The sequence below is a fragment of the Ranitomeya imitator genome, chromosome 1, assembly GCF_032444005.1.
Source record: "Ranitomeya imitator isolate aRanImi1 chromosome 1, aRanImi1.pri, whole genome shotgun sequence".
Classification (NCBI taxonomy): Eukaryota; Metazoa; Chordata; class Amphibia; order Anura; family Dendrobatidae; genus Ranitomeya; species Ranitomeya imitator.
Genome location: NC_091282.1, coordinates 1,164,374,175 through 1,164,396,859, shown reverse-complemented (window position 1 = coordinate 1,164,396,859; position 22,685 = coordinate 1,164,374,175). Strand labels below are relative to the sequence as shown.

Below are 22,685 nucleotides of genomic sequence, written 5' to 3'. Positions count from 1 at the left end.
AATATGCAAATTGTCTTTTCAGAGAGAAATAGCCGTGCAATATGACTTAGGATAAAATCAAATCAGAATGTTCATTTGCAGACACGTTGTTTCGGGCGGTTGCCCCTCATCAGTGCAAGGTATGAGATCTGATTTGGAAAGGCCAAAGGCTCTGGACTGGGGTCTAAGGGATAACGTTTTCTCCTTAAGGAAAGTGACATGCGATGGCTGGCATGCCAGTATGAGGAAACTTAAATGCCATGCACTTCAGGGAAGCAATTGTCAGACACCCCTGGTTGCAGCTTATGTTTCCCGAGAACAAAATCCACTCATTTCATTCTTTCCCTTGACAAACACCATTAGGTAATTGGTAAGAGTCAGGACGTCCCCATTACATGGTCATCTGATCCTGTCTGCTTAAAGGGGTTGTCTAGTCATACCATACACTGGATAGGTCATCAATATCTGATCAGCTTGTGACTGACACCCAGCAACCCTCCTGTTACTTGCTCTTTGAACTGAACTGCAAAACATTCAGTGTGTAGTGGCTGCTGCCATCTACTGCAGAACAGCTATTTGACCATATGCTCCGGTAATCAAAATAATGTGGCCACACAGCCCTTTTTATGGACAAAGTCACTCTGGGGGTGTTATTTTTTTCCCCTTTTTACATAAATGTACACAGTTTTGGCTACAAATATTTTTTGTATTTGGGCTTTATTTTATATTGTACAGCCTCTATGTATCAGTGTAAATAGCAAAACAGTGAATCCACCTATGAGAACGTTCTGATAGAGTTTGTGGCTCTTCTTTCTTCTCCTGGGAACCTTGTTACTCATTATGACCAAATCAGAGTTCAGCTAAATTTAGTATAAAGAACTAAATCAGCCAGTTACTATGATAAAGGGTGTAGAAGCCAAATGCTGCTAAAATTGAATCAAACTCAAATTTAAAAAAAATTATTTTTACCCAAAAATATCTGCATTTAAAGTGAGACTTCACGTAAAAAACCCTGTTAGGCCACATTCAGATGTTCAATATTTGGTCAGTATTTTACCTCAGTATTTGTAAGCCAAAACAGGAGGAGGTGATAAATGCAGAAGTGGTGCATATGTTTCTATTGGGGTATGTTTCCATTGTCAGAATTGGCAGTGCTGCCGGCTTTTGTATGCGCAGTGATTCCGCACGTGTTCACTGAACCGTGCGGAATCACCACATCCTATACATAGGACGGCGATATTTATCTTGCGGAAACTGAGCGTCTCCGCAAGATAAATAGACATGCTGCGGTCTGGAAAGACGCTCTGCATGTCCGGTTACGCAGGCAAACCAGAGACGTCCCTGCACGAATAGTGGAGATGGGATTTCATAAAATCCCCTCCACTATGCTGTAACATCTGGTCGCTGCGGCTGTACGCAGCTTCCAAACTGTAGCCAATACTGACTGTGGAAACACACACTAATACTTTTCCTCTGATTGTTCCTCTCCTGATTTTGGCTTACAAATACTGATGTAAATACTGATAAAACATTCAACGTGGCCTTAACCTGCAGATATAGGGTTAATCTGCAGGTCCATAGAATTTTAAACCTACCCAATGCCCTCACATAGACCCCCACTGTCGGGAGGAAATGAACTATATTACCCACCCGGCAGTGTTCCGGTTTTAATCACGCGGGATGTGCAGGTTCAGTCACCGCTCTGTGTATGGAGAGCGGTGACTGTAAGGTTATGTTCACACTTTGCGGATTCCACTGCGGAATTTTCCGCAGCAGAATTCCAAAATCCGCAGTGAAAACCCGTCACGGTTTTTACTGCGGATTTATCGCACTTTTTACTGCGGTTTCTTCTGCGGATTTTCGTCTGCAGTTTCCTATTGGAGCAGGTGAAAATCCGCAGAAAAGAAGTGACATGCTGCGGAATGTAATCCGCAGCGTTTCCGCGTGGATTTTTCTGCAGCATGTGCACAGCGTTTTTTGTTTCCCATAGGTTTACATTGTACTGTAAACTCATGGGAAACTGCTGCGGATCCGCAGGGGTCAAATCCGCTGCGGATCCGCAGCAAAATCCGCAAAGTGTGAACATAGCCTAACTGTGTCCCCGCCTCAGACTGACAGCAGCTCAGTATTGGCTGTCAGTCAGTGCCGGGGACACTGTTACAGCCGAATGAACCCGGAACATTGCCAGGAGGAATAAAGATCATTTCTAAGGGCAGGTACCAGGCAAGCTCAAAGCGCTGTTAACCCGCAGACTGACCCCTTATCTGCAGGATAATAGCATTTTTTCTTTTGACAGGTTCCCTTTAAGTAAAAAGAATCAGTATTAAAGTCCCAGAAAACCCCTTTAATTCTTTAAATACAGACAATTGCTGGTGAGGATCTCATGGTCTATTTATTTAACTGCGCCATCATATTCCACAGCTCTTTACAGACATCATCACTGTCCCCATTGGGGCTCACAATCTACATTCCCTATCTGTATGTCTTTGGAATGTGGGAGGAAACCGGAGAACCCTGAGGAAACCCACGCAAACACGGGGAGAACATACAAACTCCATGCAGATGTTGTCCTTGAAGGGATTTGAACCCAGGACCCAAGCGCTGCAAAGTAACAGTGCTAACCACTGAGCCACCGTGCTGCCCGGTCTTTCCCATTATCAGGTTCTTCTCTGCTGGAGGAAGGGGTTTCATACTGACAGAGGAGCTGCTAAATTGTTACATAGGGTCAGCTCTGGTAATGCAGCAACACTGATGGTAAATGTCACTATGAACAACACTTACAGAGCCGCCATTAGCAACGTACTTCACAACGCACCTTTTAATGAAAACAAAGTATTTTTACTCATTATCACTGCAATCATATCCAAAAACTCTGCACCGGCAAAGTGGGTGAAATTTTACAAAGTCCCATCCACATTCAGCATAATCTGTGCAGCAAGAGAACCTGACAATGAGACACTATTTACCTGGAGTTATAGAGTTAACCTGCAGGTAGTGTCCCACCTCACTGAATTAAAGGCATGCGGGCAGTGCAAAGAAGGGTTACAGTCATCTCAGAATACCTATGCCTATACCTATGTGAGCGGCACCTGGAATCACGGCCAGGACCTAGCAGCTCCTGCTGCAGAGCAAAATGTCAAAGTGTTAGGGCGTACATACAGCTGCGCTCCCCAGCAATCACACCCAAATTACTGAAAAACTGCAGTTAACCTTTTCCAGAGCAGAGGACTTGAAGGGACCCTGTCACCATGAAATGCAGTCCAATGTATAGGCACCATGTTATAGTGTGGGGGAGGGGTGGGGATTTAAGAAGCAATATAACATGAGTTTCCATCACTTAATCATCTGCTCTTTCTGGGATTTGGGGCCCAGTGGGTGGTCCTATCGGTGACAGCTTTGTAAGTGAGCGTAGACAGCTGTCAATCACCGATAGGACCGCCCACTAGTCCAAAAAACACCAGAGCGCAGAGGTGTTACTGATTAAAACACAGGTTACCGTATATAGTCGAGTATAAGCTGAGAATTTCAGCCCATTTTTTTAGGCTGAAATTGCCCCCCCTCAGCTCATACTCGAGTCATTCCCAGGGGTTGGCATCATACTCACCTGCTCCTGGCGCTGACAGCTTCTTCCTGTAGCGAGCGGTCACATGGTACCGCTCATTACAGTAATGAAAATGGACCCGACTCCACTCCCATAGGGGTGGAACCGCATATTCATTACTGTAATGAGTGGTACCATGTGACCGCTCACTACAGTAAGAAGTTGTCAGCGCCCGGAGAACCAGGGACGTGCAGGGATCGCGCCAGGAGCAGGTGAGTATGACGGGGGCAGTGCGCGATATTTACCTGTCCCCCGTTCCACCGTCGGCGCCGCTCCTTCTTCCGCGTTCTCTGCAGTGACGCTCAGGTCAGAGGGCGCGATGACGCGATTAGTGTGCGCACCGCCCTCTGCCTGAACAATCAGTGCAGAGGACGCGGAAGATGCAGTTGCGCCCAGCGGTGGAACGCGGACAGGTGACTATAGCAAGTTCCGGGGGCCAGAACGACGAGAGGAGTGTCTTTTTTTTTTTTTAATCGCAGCAACAGCATATGGGGCATAATAGTCTATGGAGCATCTTATGGTACCATAATCAGCATCTGTGCAGCATTATATGGGGCAAATGTCTGTATGGAGCATATTATGGGGTCATAATCATTTGTGCAGCATTATATGGGGCATATTTTGTATGGAGCATCTTATGGGGCCCATCATGAACTTTATGGAACATTATATGGGGCTCCTGATTCAATATGGATATTCAAAAACACTTAACCTACTGATGTCTCAATTTTACTTTAATTGATGTCTATTTTTATTTTTGACAATTACCGGTAGCTGCTGCATTTTCCACCCTAGGCTTATGCTCGAGTCATTACGTTTTCCCAGTTTTTTGTGGCAAAATTAGCAGGGTCGGCTTATACTCGGGTTGGCTGATACTCGAGTATATACGGTATACTGAATCTCTTCTCACAAAACGAAAGGTACCGTCACACTAAGCGACGCTGCAGCGATACCGACAACGATCCGGATCGCTGCAGCGTCGCTGTTTGGTCGCTGGAGAGCTGTCACACAGACAGCTCTCCAGCGACCAACGATGCCGGTAACCAGGGTAAACATCAGGTTACTAAGCGTGGGGCCGCGCTTAGTAACCCGATGTTTACCCTGGATACCATCCTAAAAGTAAAAAAAACAAACGCTTCATACTTACATTCTGCTGTCTGTCCCCGGCGCTGGGCTTCTCTGCTCTGGCTGTGAGCACAGCGGCCGGAAAGCAGAGCGGTGACGTCACCGCTCTGCTTTCCGGCTGCCCGGCGCTCACAGCCAGAGCAGAGAAGCCCAGCGACGGGGACAGACAGCGGTAGGTAAGTATGTAGTGGTTGTTTTTTTTTTTTTACTTTAACGATGGTTACCAGGGTAAACATCGGGTTACTAAGCGCGGCCCTGCGCTTAGTAACCCGATGTTTACCCTGGTTACCAGTGAAGACATCGCTGAATCGGTGTCACACACGCCGATTCAGCGATGTCAGTGGGACGTCCAGCGACGAAACAAAGTTCTGGACTTTCTGCCCCGACCAGCGATATCACAGCAGGATCCAGATCGCTGCTGCCTGTCACACTGGACGATATCGCTAGCGAGGATGCTGCAACGTCACGGATCGCTAGCGATATCGTCCAGTGTGACGGTACCTTAAGTATCAGTCTGCTCTATAACAGGGTGCCTGCAGACTGGATGGTATGTATGTCCATGGTGACAGGCTGCCTTTACGTTTTAAACTTTAGTTTTTCCTCCTTGTCTTCCAAAAGACATAACTTTGGTTACTTTGTTGCTGTTTTGTTTGTTTTTTAAACTATTTTTATAACAAACAAAGCTGTAAACTTTGTGAAAAAAAATGGTTTGTCCCCATTTTCTGAAACCAGTTGATACAGCTATAGTAAGACTATTTTTACATGGCAAGATATCATGTTTATTAGTTACTCTGAGCTATTGCGCATTGAATGCCGTGAGGATTCTCCGCTGCCTGGTGCACGTGGCCCCACAAGTGTGCGATGTGCATGCTTCCAGCCACTTTCCCACTAGATTGTATTCGACCTCATTCAGTACACTTGTATTGACCGATTCCAGATACAGTGTAGTCGGCGCGTGAATAGATGGATGCAAATCACACACTTGCGCTCAAGCCCTCTCCTGTCGCTGAAGAATCCTCACAGTGAACAGTACCCGCGATGTGAGGATCCACAAGTCTGCAGTCACATCCAGAGATTGCAGACTGGTAGCGAAGGCCGGATATCCCCTACAAATCGACAACCTTTGCCAACTGCTGCTGTTTCACAGATTCTGAATTAGTGTTTCTCAGTTCCCCTCCATTGCAAAGTTATACCTTCCCTCCCTCCCCCTGTAACAATAATTTTAACTTTCCCTCCAACCACCTGGGCATGAACCACGGAACGTCTGATCTTTTGCATTTTCTCCTCTATGATACCGGCCAATCAAAACACAACGGAGTCATATAGGATAAAGCAAACGCCCACTGAGGTCACAGCTGCAGCTATTGGAGCGCAGCACTTATTACACAGCCAGGAGGAGGGCGTCACATGCGGGGCGGCTCAATAAGGGAACACATTTACCCATCAATAGACCCGAGAGATCTCATTTTTTTGTACAGCAAGCTGCTGGTTTCAAACTTTCTTTGCCACCACTCTGATGTGCATACAATATATTAATTGCCTTGTATTACTTTTTTTTTTTTTTTTTTGGGGGGGGGGGGGGGGGGGGAGAGAGGGGAATTCAGAAACTTATAAACAGATCTGGAGTTGGGTCTTTCTATTTTTTCATAGATTGGACCTTACAAGACATGGAGATTCTACATAAGCCATTTTGTCTTCGCGATGGGTCCAAACTTGTTTTTTTAAATTTCTAACGACTCTTTCCTATCCTGAGGGCTCACCTGCACTATAGATCGCTGTATATACCGGAATTACCGAGCTACTATGGAGGCGGAGGAGAAAGGTGCTGCTGATGGGGTCCTTCCGGAGCCCCCTGGCTGCCATGGCAACCTGAGGTCGCGTCCACACCGGATCGGACATGCACAGATGTCAGGAAGGGGCTAATCCCACCTGGTGATGTCAGGAAGGGGTTAAAAACGCCCGGTGTGCCCCCCCCACATGTGAACACAGCCCGAATGTGACAGGAGTGAGCAGCCCCCCGTGTGCACAGCGACAGTCCTATGTAAAGGAAGATCGGCCCTGACATGGGCCTGCCGTGTCCAGTATCCCTCCCCGCCCGAGCAGGTTTCCAGACTCATGACCGCCGCCATATTCCACAGCGGACAAAGAAGCGGCCTCTGCGCCGCCTCCGACACTCACCCTTCTCCTCTCTTCTTACTCGCGACATAATCGTCGCCCAGGTCCAGTCGGTGCCGCTTGGACATGTTGGCCGCCTCTCCTCCCGGTTCGCTAGGCCGCGGCGCCTCCGAGGTCACGTGCGCGGGAAAGGCGCTCACAGAAATAACGCGAGCAGCGGCTCAGCAGGGCCGAGAGAAAGACCGCACAGCGCCTGCGCAAAGCAGAAGCGGGAAAAGGGGAGGGGAGAAAAGAGGACGTCTAAGACGCCGTGACGTCGGCAAACAAAGAATGCGATTGGATGAGCGGGAGGACTCTAGAAGCGTCATGATTGGACGTTGTCCCCAGCCAATCGACCAGCTGCACGTAAAGTGAACCATCATGACGCGATTATGCTGCTGTAAAATGGAGTTGCGTCAATTTCCAGCTAGCTACGTCATATGCGGCATTGTGTGTCTGGCGCCTATCACTGACCGCAGAGGGGGTCAAAGTGCTAGTGTGGGGATCACAGTGCCCGTGTGGGGATCACAGTGCCAGTGTGGGGATCGCAGTGCTCGTGTGGGGATCGCAGTGCTCGTGTGGGGATCGCAGTGCCCGTGTGGGGATCGCAGTGCCCGTGTGGGGATCGCAGTGCCCGTGTGGGGATCGCAGTGCCCGTGTGGGGATCGCAGTGCCCGTGTGGGGATCGCAGTGCCCGTGTGGGGATCGCAGTGCCCGTGTGGGGATCCCAGTGCCCGTGTGGGGATCGCAGTGCTCGTGTGGGGATCGCAGTGCCCGTGTGGGGATCGCAGTGCCCGTGTGGGGATCGCAGTGCCCGTGTGGGGATCCCAGTGCCCGTGTGGGGATCCCAGTGCCCGTGTGGGGATCCCAGTGCCCGTGTGGGGATCCCAGTGCCCGTGTGGGGATCCCAGTGCCCGTGTGGGGATCGCAGTGCCCGTGTGGGGATCCCAGTGCCCGTGTGGGGATCCCAGTGCCCGTGTGGGGATCCCAGTGCCCGTGTGGGGATCGCAGTGCTCGTGTGGGGATCGCAGTGCCCGTGTGGGGATCGCAGTGCCCGTGTGGGGATCCCAGTGCCCGTGTGGGGATCGCAGTGCTCGTGTGGGGATCGCAGTGCTCGTGTGGGGATCGCAGTGCCCGTGTGGGGATCCCAGTGCCCGTGTGGGGATCGCAGTGCCCGTGTGGGGATCGCAGTGCCCGTGTGGGGATCCCAGTGCCCGTGTGGGGATCGCAGTGCCAGTGTGGGGATCGCAGTGCCCGTGTGGGGATCGCAGTGCCCGTGTGGGGATCCCAGTGCCCGTGTGGGGATCGCAGTGCCCGTGTGGGGATCGCAGTGCCCGTGTGGGGATCGCAGTGCCCGTGTGGGGATCGCAGTGCCCGTGTGGGGATCTCAGTGCCAGTGTGGGGATCGCAGTGCCAGTGTGGGGATCGCAGTGCCAGTGTGGGGATCGCAGTGCCCGTGTGGGGATCGCAGTGCCCGTGTGGGGATCGCAGTGCCCGTGTGGGGATCGCAGTGCCCGTGTGGGGATCGCAGTGCCCGTGTGGGGATCGCAGTGCCCGTGTGGGGATCGCAGTGCCCGTGTGGGGATCGCAGTGCCAGTGTGGGGATCGCAGTGCCAGTGTGGGGATCACAGTGCTAGTGTGCTCACAATCTCCACGATAGTTAAGTATCTGGGTGTGGGTGAGAGCCCCTGAGGAATGTGTTCTTCCTGGTCAGGAAAGTTCATTCCCGGGGTCCCTGTTATCGTTAAGGGTTTTCTCAATATTACGCCTCTTTGTCTACGTGCACACGTTGCCGATTTGACTGTGGAGTTTTCTGTGCAGATCCTGAATTTCTTGGCAGAAAATGCAGGTCAGAATCTGCACCTTTTTTTTGTGGTTTTTGTTAGTTTTTTTGTGCGGATTTCTTCTTTTTTTTTTACCCCTGCGGATTTCTATTATGGAATGGGTGCAGAAACACAGCAGATCTGCACAAAAGAAGTAGTGACATGGTCATTTTTTTTAATCTGCTGCTTTTTCCGTGTGGAATTTTCCGCACCATCAGCACGGCATTTTTTTTTTTGTTTTATCACAGGTTCCATGACTGAGCAATTTGCGGCCATTTGCCGTCTGTTGAAAATAATTATAATGTCGGGAATCACGAGTTACTCGCTGTTAAATTAGCTTTTAGAGAAACTTTTAGAGGGGGCGGTTCATCAAGTCACTGAGGTCACTGACCATAAGAATTTAGCGTACCGTATTTTTCAGACAATAAGACGCACCTCAGGGTTAGGCAGCAAAAATGGGAAAACATTTATCCAATTAATTAAAACTTCCAGAGTTCTGTCCAGTGGAGGAATCGTTATAGCTCATTTTAATTTACTTGGGTAGAATGGGGAGGTAAAAAATCTATTGTTAGTGTATCTCTCCAGTGTGTATTATACACACACATACATGGCTCTGCTACATGTTATGACAGGGCCACTGGTGCTGTACTGGAGGGGAGATATGTGTCGCAAAGGTTGCTTTCCTGCATGATGTGAAAGCCAGAAATGTTTTATACAGCATGATATGCTGAGAGCAATCCAGTTGCTATATCTGCTTTCATGGTGGGCTTTCATCTATGGGCTTTCATGGTGGGTAGGTCAGACACGGGCGGAACTCCTGCCCACCACATCTCCACCTCCAGCTTTTTTTTTACTCTGTGTTGTGTGGAGGAAAGAAGCCTCCATACTGAAGCTCCTGAGAGAGCTGCCATATGTGATGTCCCAGGAGTACTGGGCAGGACTGTGTATGAAATGTTTACTTTCTTTTGAGCCAGAAAGGCTGTTTTTTCTGTTAACAGTTTGAGTTTTTGGTTTATGAGGTAATAAACCACCCAGAGACTTTAACCAAACCTGGTCCTGTGTCTACCTCGAGGAGCAGCTAAGTGAGCCAACCTTCCACAAGTGGTGTTTTGGATGCAGGCAACATTCCAGGAACACAGGTAGCAGCGGTGGATAATCCGTATGTCCTGGGCGAAGACGGCTACAGGATTGGAACAGCGGTCGGACCTACTCAGCACCAGGTACAGCAGGAAACTAATAAGCTCCTGATGCAGCAGATTCAACAACAACAAAGGCAGATGGAACTCCTGGTGGGAGATGTCCGCAGTAGAGAAACCGCCCCTCCCCCAGATCAAGGTGATGACTCCTGCGTTCGGAAAGTAGCAAGACGAGCCATGCAAAAGATGACCCCAGGGGATGATATAGAGCTGTTTTTGACTGTGTTTGAGTGGGTGGCAGAGCGTGAGAAGCTACCACCAGAGCAGTGGGCAGAGGTACTGTCCCCCTATTTGACTGGTGAGCCCCAGAAGGCCTATTATGTTTTGACATTACAGTATGCCCAGGAATATGCCATGTTGAAAACAGATATTGGCACTCTCAGGGGTCACTATGTCAGAGCCCAAGGGGTTCATCACTGGGCGTATTATGGTGATAAACCTCCTCGCTCGCAAATGTTTGACTTGTTGCATTTGGTCCAGAAGTGGTTGCAGCCAGAGTCCTCCACTTCAGCCCAGAAAGTCGAGTGGGTGGTCATGGACCGATTTATTCACTCCCTCCCCAGGCCGGTGCAGACCTGGGTTGCCCATGGAGCCCCCCCCCCCCCCCCCGAATGCATATGATTTGTTGGGCCTCGTAGAAAGGTACTAGGTTGTCAAGAGGTCCCTAAGGAAGTCGGGGGGGTGGTACCTCTCCATACTGGGGTACCCAGCTGGAGCCCAAGTCCCAAAAGAGGGGTAACACCACTGGGGGGTGGGGGCTGAGGTCCCCAGGAACCATTGAGGAGCTACCAAAGGCTGCTGGTAAACACTTGATCTTCTGGCGGTGTCACGGTCCTGGACACATCGCGGCCTGTTGTCCTAAGTCTTCCAAGCAGATGGACTGTAGCCTATTTAGATTCTGCTCGTATTATGCCTACCCAGCCTGTAGTGTGGACTTTCAGCCCGGAGAGAGGCTGCGGTCATGTCCCGTGACCATAAACAGAGTACTGATGTCAGGACTCTTTTACTCCGGGAGTTTGGTGACCCTGATAAGGGCCACACTTCCCCACCAGTTGATCACAAGGAAAGTGATGATTAAAACAAGCCGTGGTACGGAGTTCCATGAGGTCGGGCTAGTCAGAGTCTAACTACACCCCGTGATAATTGGGCAGGACTTCAGCCTGTTCTGCGACTTGGGGAAAAAACGGGTGCCCAGTGTAAGGCAGGAGCCAGCGCAACCCTGATTAATGCCCGTTGCAGTTGGAGAAGTTTCCCTTGTGTGTCCTAGCTGGTGATGATGACTAACCAATGACCTGTGAGTCCGAGGTTCCTTAGCTGGGGGTTTCTGGGGAAAATTTTGGGACTGCTCAAATGCGGATCTTACTCTAAAAGGGGTGTTTGAAAATGTGTCTGTGATTGACGGGGTTGCTCAAGAGCCGGGGGCTGACACCAGGTACCCACACTTTGCAGTCAATAGCGAGTTGTATCGAGCGACTACACTGAGGGGAGGTGGTGAAATAGTGGAGCAGCTGTTGGTTCAGGGCCATACCGGCGGAGGGTTCTAGAAATTGCCCAGTTGCATGTTTTGGGGGGACATCTGAGGGTGGAGAAAACGCAGGAGAGAATATTGCAGAGGTTCTATTGGCTGGGATGTTACCGGGTGATCCTGAATTATTGTAGTTCCTGCCCCATCTGCCAGATAACCGCTCCCTCTTCTCACTTCCGAAGTCCTCTGGTCCCATTACCGGTAATAGAGATTCCGTTCGAGCGAATTGTCATGGACCTTGTAGGTCCTTTAGTTAAGTCTGTATATTCTAGTGGTCATAGACTATGCGACCCAGTACCCTGAAGCAGTACCCCTAAGGAACTCTCCGGCTAAAAGTATCACCCAGGAACTTGTCCATATTTTTGCTAGTACAGGTCTGCCAAAGGAGATTTTGACAGACCAGGGAACCCATTTCAAGAGCAAGGTAATAAAAGAAATGAGTAGGGTCCTGCAGATTGCCCAGCTGCAAACCTCAGTGTACCATCCACAGGCCGATGGCCTAGAACAGTGTTCCCCAACTCCGGTCCTCAAGAGCCACTAACAGGTCATGTTTTCTGGATTTCCTTAGTATTGCCCAGGTAATGGAACTATTGCCTGTGCAGGTGATGCAATTATCACCTGTGCAATACTAAGGAAATCCTGAAAACATGACTTGGTGGCTCTTGAGGACCGGAGTTGGGGAACACTGGCCTAGAAGAACGCTTCAATAAAACCTTGAAGGCCATGCTCAAAAAGGTCATTGAGAAGGACAGTTGAGACTGGGACTACCTGCTTCCGTTTTTGCTCAGTCAGAGAAGTTCTTCGGTCCTCTACTGGTTACTCGCCGTTCGAGCTCCTGTATGGTCGACATCTGCAAGGGCTTCTGGACATCGCCAAGGAAACGTGGGAAGCTGAGGTCACGCCACACCGAAGCATCATAGATCATGTCACCCAGCTGCAGGAGAGAATGGTGAAAGTAATGCCCATTGCTAAGGAGCATCTTCTCCAGGCACAGGCAGGGGTGTATAACCGATCAGCGAGGTTGAGGCAGTTCAAGCACGGGGAACGCATGCTAGTGCTTATCCTCATTTTGAAGAGCAAGTTCCTAGTCAAGTGGCACGGCCCAAGCGAGCTGGTGGGAAAACTGGGCGAAGTTAATTGCAAGGTACACCAGCTGGGGCGAAGGAAGCCACACCATGTTTATTGTGAACTTGCTCAAACCCTAGTGAGACCAAGAATCGCTGGACATCCCTTGCCTGGAAGCCAGTCCCAAAGTCACAGTGGACTATGTCACCATTGCAGGGACTCTGATGCCGGCCCAGAGGCAAAAGTATCGGGAGCTGTTGCAGCACTACCGGGACCTATTCTCAGAGTTGCCGGGGCATACACAAGTGGTTGAGCATGACGTGTTGACAGAACCACACGTGAGGGTGAACCTCAAGCCCTATAGAATTCCAGAAGCACAGAGAGAGGCGATATCAAATGAGGTGAGGAGGATGCTAGACCTCACGGGGATAAAGGATGTCTCCTGTAATGTCTATGCCGCAGCCCCATGTCTCCTGTGATGTATATACTGCAGCCTCGGTGTCTTCTATGCGATATATACGACAGTGTCAGTATCTCCTATGTGATGTATGTACAGCAGAGTCCCAGGGTCTCCTATGTGATATATACTGCAGACCTCGCACTGCTTGAGTTCTATAAATGTTATGTGAGCAGTGATGAATTTCCCCCTGTGAGGAGTCCTGCAGTGTTCAGTACGATTTACTGCAGCAAGTTATTTACCAAACTCTTCAGGGCAAAGAGTTTCCGGTGTTCAAGGCCGACGTAAATCTGGAAAAGCCGTTTATGAGTAGCAACACCATCCATACCACCTAACATCACAGCCGCACCAAAGAGAAGCAGATCCAGCTGCCACATTAGAGGAGAGTTAATTAAATGTTTGGCCAAATATAGTAGGGTCATTTTCAAGTTGATAATTTTGTACGGCCCCGAAGAATGGTATAAATTGTAGATTGTAAGCTCTTACTAGCAGGGTCATCATTATCTTTGCTTTAATTTTTGTATTATCTTTAACGTTGTTACTTATGACTTGTATATGAACTGTTGAATTGTAAAGTGCTGTGGAATATGTTGGCGCTATATAAATAAAGATTTATAATTATTAGTATTATTACTAAAAATATCCAAATGGCCCCATCTGAAAAAAGGTTCCCCACCCCTCTGTTAGGGTGCCAACTTCCGTGGTCAGGCAGTGACCAGGGTCAGAGGAGGGCTTTACCTCATCTGAACAGGTACCTGTCAGGTTCAGGTATGTGTCTCCCTGCTTTGTACGTTACCTGTGTGACTGTGCTCTGGCAGTAATAACACACTACATGCACATATAGACACACACACACACACCGCTCTGCTACAGGCACATTTGCAGACACATTATACATTACCACATCTTGCAGTTCCTGATCGGGACTTCCACGGGGCTGCCAGAGGAGTTGAGCAGTTGCAGGACTTCCCACTTCATTAATTCAGGCACCTTCATGTCATGTGGTCTTTCATGTGACCTGCATCCATAATTGCGGGGCTTTCCAGAAGGTCCTTCAGCTCTTCAACTCCTGCTGCCTCAGTTTAGTCTGGGCATCTTCCTCTCCTGCTCTGCACCGATCACATAGATCATTGTGGGGCAGGAGCATAGAGGGACCTCTGTGATCTGGGAGGACACGGTGTCAGCGTTCTCCTCCATCACAAGAAGCTGCCTCCGGACTATAAGACGCACACACTTTTTAAAAAGAGTTTTTTTGTGTTAAAAAAAGCTTCTTATAGTCCAAAATATACAGTATTTTGAATCAGCTAAACAGCTAACCCCTTGACAGGCCAGATGGTTATCATTGTTCTCTAGATTCAATTCCTTTCTCACGTTCAGGACGGGGTCCAAGAATGTGCAGGCTGACGCACTGTCACACACTCATTTTCCTCTGCTTACCACGCTGAAACTAACGGTCTGACAAAAAAGGAAAAGTGAATTTTTGGGGAGCAAATTTTAAAGTGTTTTGTTGCAGTTCAGCAGGAGAACTGGTCTTCATTTTATTATTAGGGTGGCTCAGATTCGCCAAAAACGTAAGGCTGATTTTAAAAAATCACTTAACGGGTCCTGTCTAAAGTACCGCATATACTCGGGTATAAGCCGACCCGAGTATAAGCCAAGGTACCTAATTTTGTCACGAAAAACTGGGAAAACGTATTGACTCGAGTATAAGCCAGGTATGCATTGTCCCCTCAGCCCCATCCTGGTATGCATGGCTTCCTCATCCCCCATCCTGGTATTCATGGTTCCTCATCCCCATCCTGGTATGCATGGTTTGTCATCCCTATTCTGGCATGCATGGCCTCCTTATCCCTATCCTGGTATGCATGGCCCCCTCATCCCTATCCTTGCATGTATGGCCTCCTCCTCCCCATCCTGGTATGCATGGTTTGTCATCCCTATCCTGGCATGCATGGCACCCTCACACTTATCCAGGAATGCATGGCCTCCTCATCCCTATCCTGGTATGCATGGCTCCTCATCCCTATCCTGGTATGCATGGCCTCCTCATCCCCATCCTTGTATGCATGGCCCCCTCATCCCTATCCTGGTATGCATGGCTCCTCATGCCTATCCTGGTATCTGTGGCCTCCTCATCCTTATCCTGGTATGCATGGCTCCTCATCCTTATCCTGGTATGCATGGCCTCCTCATCCCTATCCTGGTATACATGGCCTCCTCATCCCTATCCTGGTATGCATGGCCTCCTCATCTCTATCCTGGTATGCGTGGCTCCTCATCCCTATCCTGGTATGCATGGTCTCCTCATCCCTATCCTGGTACGCATGGCTCCTCATCCCTATCCTGGTACGCATGGCTCCTCATCCCTATCCTGGTATGCATGGCTCCTCATCCCTATCCTGATATGCATGGCTCCTCATCCCTATCCTGGTATGCATGGCTGCTCATCTCTATCCTGGTATGCATGGTCTCCTCATCCCTATCCTGGTATGCATGCCCTCCTCCTCCCTATCCTGGTATGCATGGCTCCTCATCCTTATCCTGGTATGCATGGCCTCCTCATCCCTATCCTGGTATGCGCTGCCCCCTCATCCCTCTCCTTGTATGCGTGGCCCCCTCATCCCTTTCCTGGTATGCATGGCCCCCTCATCTCTATCCTGGTATGCATGGCCTCCTCATCCCTATCCTTGTATGCATGGAACCCTCACCCCTGTGCTGGTATGCATGTGTCCCATCAAAAAAGCATTAAAAAAAAATAAACCATCTTACTTTCCCTTCCTGCACTCCCTCGCAGCCCCTGCCTCTTGTTCCGGTGGCAGCAGCTGCTTTATGCTTGTAAGCAGCGCATGGCTGCCGGAATATTCACTGCTCTCCACACCGGGACTATGTGCTTGGAGGGCAGTGAGTATCCATTGCTATCAAGTAGCGCACACAGTGTCAGCTGCAGTCACCGTGAGGTCACGTGTCCCTGCTACTTAAGGGAATGAATATTCACCTCTCTTCACACATATGGGAGTGGAGAGAGGTGAATATTAATTTCTCTTAAGTAGCGGGCACAAGTGACGCCCAGCCACTGCTGGAAGTCGGCTGCTGCGGCTGCACTGTAAGCGCTATTACATAGACATTAATATTCACTGCCAGTGCAATGCATATTAATTTCTCTTTAGCAGTGGGCACAGGCTTTAGCCGCAGCAGCTGGCTGCTGACTCTGTGACCCACTGCTCCACAGCTACCACTCCCCTTCCATCTTCTGGGACCCTCACTCGAGTATAAGCCGAGGGGGCATTTTCAGCACTAAAAAAGTGCTGAAAAACTCAGCTTATACTCGAGTATATACGGTAAATAATTAAGGTTTGGTTGTCAACAAAAATATAAAAAAATAAGTAGGGATGGTGGCGGTGAAATGGCTATTTAGTCCAATGAAGCGGGAATGTAACATCTGGAGTATAGACGGTGAGGTGCATAACCAGACTGTCTGTTGTGCACCAAAGGAACCAGGAGAGAAAAAAACATAAAGGTTATTTTGTTGCGCTAATCCTCCCCCACATTATTGGCACCGCACCAATATAACCTTTGTTTTTATCCTAAAATATTAAACTTAAGTACCGTCGGCGAAGTTGGGTTCAAAGTTCATCGGTCCATATGAGATTCTGGAAGAGGTCAATCCAGTGGCTTTTAGTTTGAAGCTTCCTCTGTCCCTTTGCATCCCGCCGGCTTCGATAGATCCCTGTTAAAGGAGTTTGTCCCTTCGATTTTGTCTCTCTCATCTACGCATTCTCTGGTTTCTCTCAATGACAGTTTAGAGTATGAGGAACAAAAAATTGTGGATTCTCAAAAGGTCCGTAATGCTCTCCAGTATCGCATCCATTGGAAGGGATGCTGACCAGAGGAGAGCTATTGGGTTCCAGCCAGAGCTGTGAAAACTGATCGCCTGGTGAGGGCCTTTCATTCTAGGTTTACTTGGAAACCTGGTGGTCTGGTGGCACTCCCTTTGAAGAGGGGGCACTGTCATGATTCCAACATGCTGTGAGTGACAGCTCAGCCACTTTTGGATAGGGGCATGCTGATCTGTCAGTATTGTGAGTTGCAGCCCAGTTGCCGAATCTGAGGTAGGGGTGTGCTGGACTGCCCAATCTGTCCGGGTCTGCAGGGTCTTCCAGGTGTCACCTATTCTGGGTGATTACCTGGCTAATTAACTTACTGTTATCAGACCTTGCCAGTTGTAGCTTAGCTTAAGTGGTATTCAGTTGCTCTGTGCTCTAAGTTCTTATGTTCTGATTCTTGTTGCCCGACTTGCCATTGACCATCCGTTTGCCTAGCCCCTTTGTCTTGATCTGCTACCTTTTTGAAATTCTGACCCTGTGACCAGACTACTCCTTTGTTTCACCCCTCTTTTTATGATGAGCTCCCTTGGTATCTGAACCTGGACCTCTTGACTGCCCTGCCTCATGGTTTGTGCATGAGTAGTCACTTAGCATCACACTCATAAACTGATATATACAGTACAGCTCTGGCAAAAATTAAGAGACCACCCTATCAAAACCCTGTCATGGGCAGCCCAATATTCAGACCTGAACCCCATTGGAATGTAATCAAGAGGATGATGGATAGTCACAAGCCCTCAAACAAAGAAGAACTGCTTACATTTTTGCTCCAGGAGCAGTATGAAAGACTGGTGGAAAGCATGCCAAGACGCAGGAAAGCTGTGATTAAACATCATGGTTATTCCACAAAATATTGATTTCTGAACTCTTCCTGAGTTAAAACATTAGTATTGTTGTTTCTAAATGATTATTAACTTGTTTTCTTTGCATTATTTGAGGCCTGAAAGCACTGTTTGTTTGTTTTTTGTAACTTTTACCATTTTTCCTTTTCAGAAAAAAAATACAAAATGTATTGCTTGTAAATTCGGAGACATGTTGTCAGAAGTTTATAGAATAAAAGAACAATTTACATTTTACTCAAATATACTTATAAAGATAAAAATCAGACAAACTGAACATTTTGCAGTGGTCTCTTAATTTTTGCCAGAGTTGTATACAGTAAAATAAGATGACTTTAAAGAAGCACTCGTATCAAAATTTGTAACCTCTTAATGTACTGCAGTCATCATATTATGATGTTGTGTACTTACAATTGTTATTTTGCCCTTTTACTAAGTTAATTCTTCAGTTTTCTATAAGGCTGCCGTCACACTATCAGTATTTGGTCAGTATTTTACATCAGTATTTGTAAGCCAAAACCAGGAGTGGGTGATAAATACAGAAGTGGTGCATATGTTTCTATTATACTTTTCCTCTATTTGTTCCACTCCTGGTTTTGGCTTACAAATACTGATGTAAAATACTGACCAAATACTGATAGTGTGACGGCAGCCTTAGGTCTATGACATCACTTAATTAAAACCTGACTAAGGCCGGGTTCACATTAGCGTTTGGGGCTCTGCGGAGGGCTGCGTACTTCCTCTGTTAAGCTCCGCATACTTCTGCATGTGTCCTGCGTGCCTATCTTTAACATTGGGTACACGGGACATGCGAATGTATGCGGATGCATCGTTTTGATGCGCCCGCACAAAACGCAACTTGTTGCGTTCCCGTGCATCAGCGCGTGCATCAAAACGATGCATCCGCATATATTCGCATGTCTTGCATACCCAATGTTAAAGATAGGTACGCAGGACACATGCAGAAGTAGGCGGACCTAAATGGAAGAAGTGCGGAAGTGGGCGGAGCCTAGCTGAATCCTTCTTGACTCTATGTTGAAACAGGGAGTCTTTTCTTTGCATGAGTCATCATTAAAACTACAATTCTACATCACTGCACAGTCCCTGACAGGGAAAAAGGTGGAGCAGCTGGGTCAGGAGTTGAATAGGGGGATGACTCATGGAGGGAAAATAGACTTAAGGTATGTGCACACGTCAGGATTTCTTGCAGAAATTTTCCTGACAAAAACCGGACATTTCTGCCAGAAATCCGCATGCGATTTTACCGCGATTTTGACGAGTTTTTTGTGCGGTTTTTGTGCGTTTTTTCCCAAATGCATAGAATTGCGGGAAAAACGCAGAAAATCCGCAAAAATAATGAACATGCTCATTTTTTTACCGTGATGCGTTTTTTTCGCGGAAAAAAACGCATCCATGTGCACATAACATGCAGAATGCATTCTAAATGATAGAATGCATAATGTATGCGTTTTTAATTAGTTTTTATAGTGTTTTTACCGCGAAAAACCGCGAAAAAAAACGCAAAATAACGTGAACGTGTGCACATAGCCTTAGGGCACAGACAGACGGCAGCATTACTTGTGTGAGGATGGCATCGCAACCCTCGTACTGGCCGTCGGCTCTCCTGACCTGAGCATAATGGCAATTATTTCTATACAACTGTCACACTCCGGTCAGGAGAGCCAACGGCCAGTACGAGGATTGTGATGTGATCCTCACACGAGTAATATGGCCGTCTGCACCCTTAAGATGATAAAAACTTTGGCAAGGCTTCTCTAATAAGAATTAGTCTTCCATGTACCTGATATTAGTAATGCCACAATACTGGCATCCCTCAACACTGACATACTGTATATAACAAATTGCAAAAAAAAAACAGCATAAAACCCCCTGAAATATTTCATATTCCAATTACCATAAGTAGCTAATACATTATTACCATCATTACATTTTTCATGAAATCAGTTTATAAGCAATAAATCACCATGGTGAAACAGATCCACAGATTCCAGTGTAGACAATGCCTTTACTCTTAACAGCAAGTATAAAGGCAGAGACGCGGCTTGGCGATCAGAAGGTCTGCACTTGTGGCACATTTCGAGGGTCCTCCGCCTTTCTCAAGCTTATGAAGTGATTCCATGAAAAATGTAATGCTGCAAATATAAGCTACTTTTGAATAATTGAAGTCTGAAAAAAATTGAAGGGATTTATGCTATGTTTCTTGCAATTTATTATTATTATTTATTGTTATAGCGCCATTTATTCCATGGCGCTTTACATGTGAGGAGGGGTATACATAATAAAAACAAGTACAATAATCTTGAACAATACAAGTCACAACTGGTACAGGAGGAGAGAAGACCCTGCCCGCGAGGGCTCACAATCTACAAGGGATGGGTGAGAATACAGTAGGTGAGGGTAGAGATGGTCATGCAGCGGTTTGGTCGATCGGTGGTTACTGCAGGTTGTAGGCTTGTCGGAAGAGGTGGGTCTTCAGGTTCTTTCTGAAGGTTTCGATGGTAGGTGAGAGTCTGATGTGTTGTGGTAGAGGGTTCCAGAGTAGGGGTGATACGCGAGAGAAATCTTGTATACGATTGTGGGAAGAGGAGATAATAGGGGAGTAGAGAAGGAGATCTTGTGAGGATCGGAGGTTGCGTGTAGGTAAGTACCGGCAGACGAGGTCACAGATGTATGGAGGAGACAGGTTGTGGATGGCTTTGTATGTCATGGTTAGGGTTTTGTACTGGAATCTCTGGGTAATGGGGAGCCAGTGAAGGGATTGACAGAGGGGAGAGGCCGGGGAATAGCGGGGGGACAGGTGGATCAGTCGGTCAGCAGAGTTTAGAATAGATTGGAGGGGTGCGAGAGTGTTAGAGGGGAGGCCACAGAGCAGGAGGTTGCACTAGTCAAGGCGAGAGATGATGAGGGCATGGACTAGGGTTTTTTCCTTCACATTCATTGGCATCTCCTCCCCCCGTGTACAGTTCTTTGGCCGCTAATGTGTAGTGTGATATGAAGTTGCGCTCAGTCTCCTAGTTTTCTAAAACCAATTTCAGTGATAGAATTTATACAATATCTGTATTACAGGGCTCATAGTAAGTGTTAAAGATTTAACCCCTTTGTGTTCCATACTATTAGCGCCACTGTTTCTTGAGGACCTTCTTGCGCGTCTTTTTTAAAATCATTATTTCAAGAAAAAAACGAGCTGTTGTCCATCAGTGTGCAAGATCTGATTTTAAGTCAAATTTTGGCTCACAGCTCATACAGATGTCCATGAATCTCGGTCCGATCACGGACCGGACGAGGGTCTCCGGGCTGAAGCATGACCGCTTCGTATAATTGTGTGAGGCTGTCACACTCTGGTCGGAAGACCTGCTGCCAGTGTGGTCCATAACTGGACCTAGGTTCACAGACGTCTGCATGCGTCATTATACGTACAATTTTACTATCATGCGTGATAAAGAAGAGAACATGTACTACAAATGAGGCTATAGCCGATCTCATCAATGACGCCACCATAGGGTTACATTTCTCTGCGCTGTTTGGATTCTGGGTGCCTAAAGATATACTGTACATGCATCAGCAATACAAGATATGGTAGAGATCATAACAATTAGCTCTATAGAAAATGGTCCATATCTCCGGCACCGTATGGTGGATTTACAAAAAGAACTACATACTCAGGGAATCAGCGAGAGAAAAGTAAGCACTAAACCTGGATACTTTTAACCCAGGGACTGGTTCTCTTTAAGGAGTTGCCCATTTTGGGCCTGTAGAACAAAGCTATTTTTTTTATTGTTTTTTCATTGTCATACTCCAGGATCCATAGCTTTATTATTTATTTTTCTTTTTTTTTATTTTTTGGTCGATTTATTTGGCTGACAGCTTCTTTTTTGTCAGGATGAGTTGTTTTATCAGTGGCAGAATATTGTGGCCCATAGAACCTATTACCTAACTTTTATTAATGCATTATGGGTAGAAATAGAGAACAAATAGGCCAGTTGGCCAAAGTCAAGTGAAAATTCGATACAGCCTGCCGAGGGGCGAAACGCTGAGAAATGCAGAAATAACGTATCAGCCAGAAATACACAGAGGACAACTTAGTTTGAGAAGTCACCTGAAATGACAGGTGCGCTTTAAACGCCCTCACAGGTCTCCTGCCTAGAGAGGTCAGCGTTTTCCCAGGCTCAGAATTGCTGATCACCTCCCTTTAAAACAGCAAATGAATTTACAATTCTGACAATTACAGGTAGACGCAGAGGCAGAAAATAGCATACAGCATATTGTTTTTATTCCGAGCTGCCTGCATGATTTATTTCCAGTGTATGATCATTTTCTGCTCTTGCATTTCCCCACGGATCTGTCACTTTCTCGTTTATATAATAATACTTAAGTGTGCTATTATATAAACCTGTCAAGCTTGCAATACAAAGGATCCTGAAATCAAACTGGAATTTGTTCTGCTCGTGGTTATAGAGCGAGCTTACCGGATATTATGGTGATGTGGGCATGAATATTCCACGCTTGTACTGCAAGTGCGTGATTACAAAAAGTAGAAAACTATATTCATTATTGCCCTCGTTACGGTCCTGAACTCTGATCCTTCCAAAATACAAGATTCCAAGGACTGCTTCTGCTGGATCCTGTTATAGTTCACAGAGGGAACTATTGTACAAAGGAAGGGGAAGATTATGACACTTTTATGTGCGGACAGCCATAGTGCAATCCGTCAAAACAACAGATCGCACTCAGACCAATGTTATTCGATTAAGCAGTGCATATATCCTACTGTTTTTCTCAGACCGAGTGATCCGAGGAAAAATAATTGCAGCATGCACAATTTGCCTCCGATATTGTCGCCCGTTCATGTATATGGGTCTGCAAAAAATTACGGATGGCACTTGGATGACAGTATAATTGGACCAATTTTCTCAGATGGAAAACCTACTGTCTTCTGCACCTGCCCTAACATCCAGAGAAGCTAGGCCTTCAGAATCTGAAGAGTCTCAAAATTACACGGTCTACAGTCATTGATGA

At 47.4% G+C, this 22,685-nt stretch overlaps 1 protein-coding gene across 2 annotated transcripts in view; it reads right to left on the bottom strand.

Moving 5' to 3' along the window:
- The window catches only part of DHX15 (DEAH-box helicase 15), a 61,906-nt gene extending 48,053 nt beyond the window's left edge, over positions 1–13,853 (bottom strand). The window contains exons 1-2 of one of the 2 annotated variants that reach the window (XM_069744664.1): positions 13,827–13,853; positions 12,172–12,337 (exon numbers count right to left, since the gene is read on the bottom strand). Coding sequence is in view for 1 of the 2 variants with exons in the window: in XM_069744663.1 (XP_069600764.1) it covers positions 6,884–6,948 (65 nt within the window). In the remaining variant the exon portion in view is untranslated. Of the gene's footprint in view, positions 1–6,883; positions 7,075–12,171; positions 12,338–13,826 lie in introns of those variants that run through there. The other variant, XM_069744663.1, reaches the window with a different exon arrangement.
- Between the last annotated feature and the right edge of the window lie 8,832 nt (positions 13,854–22,685).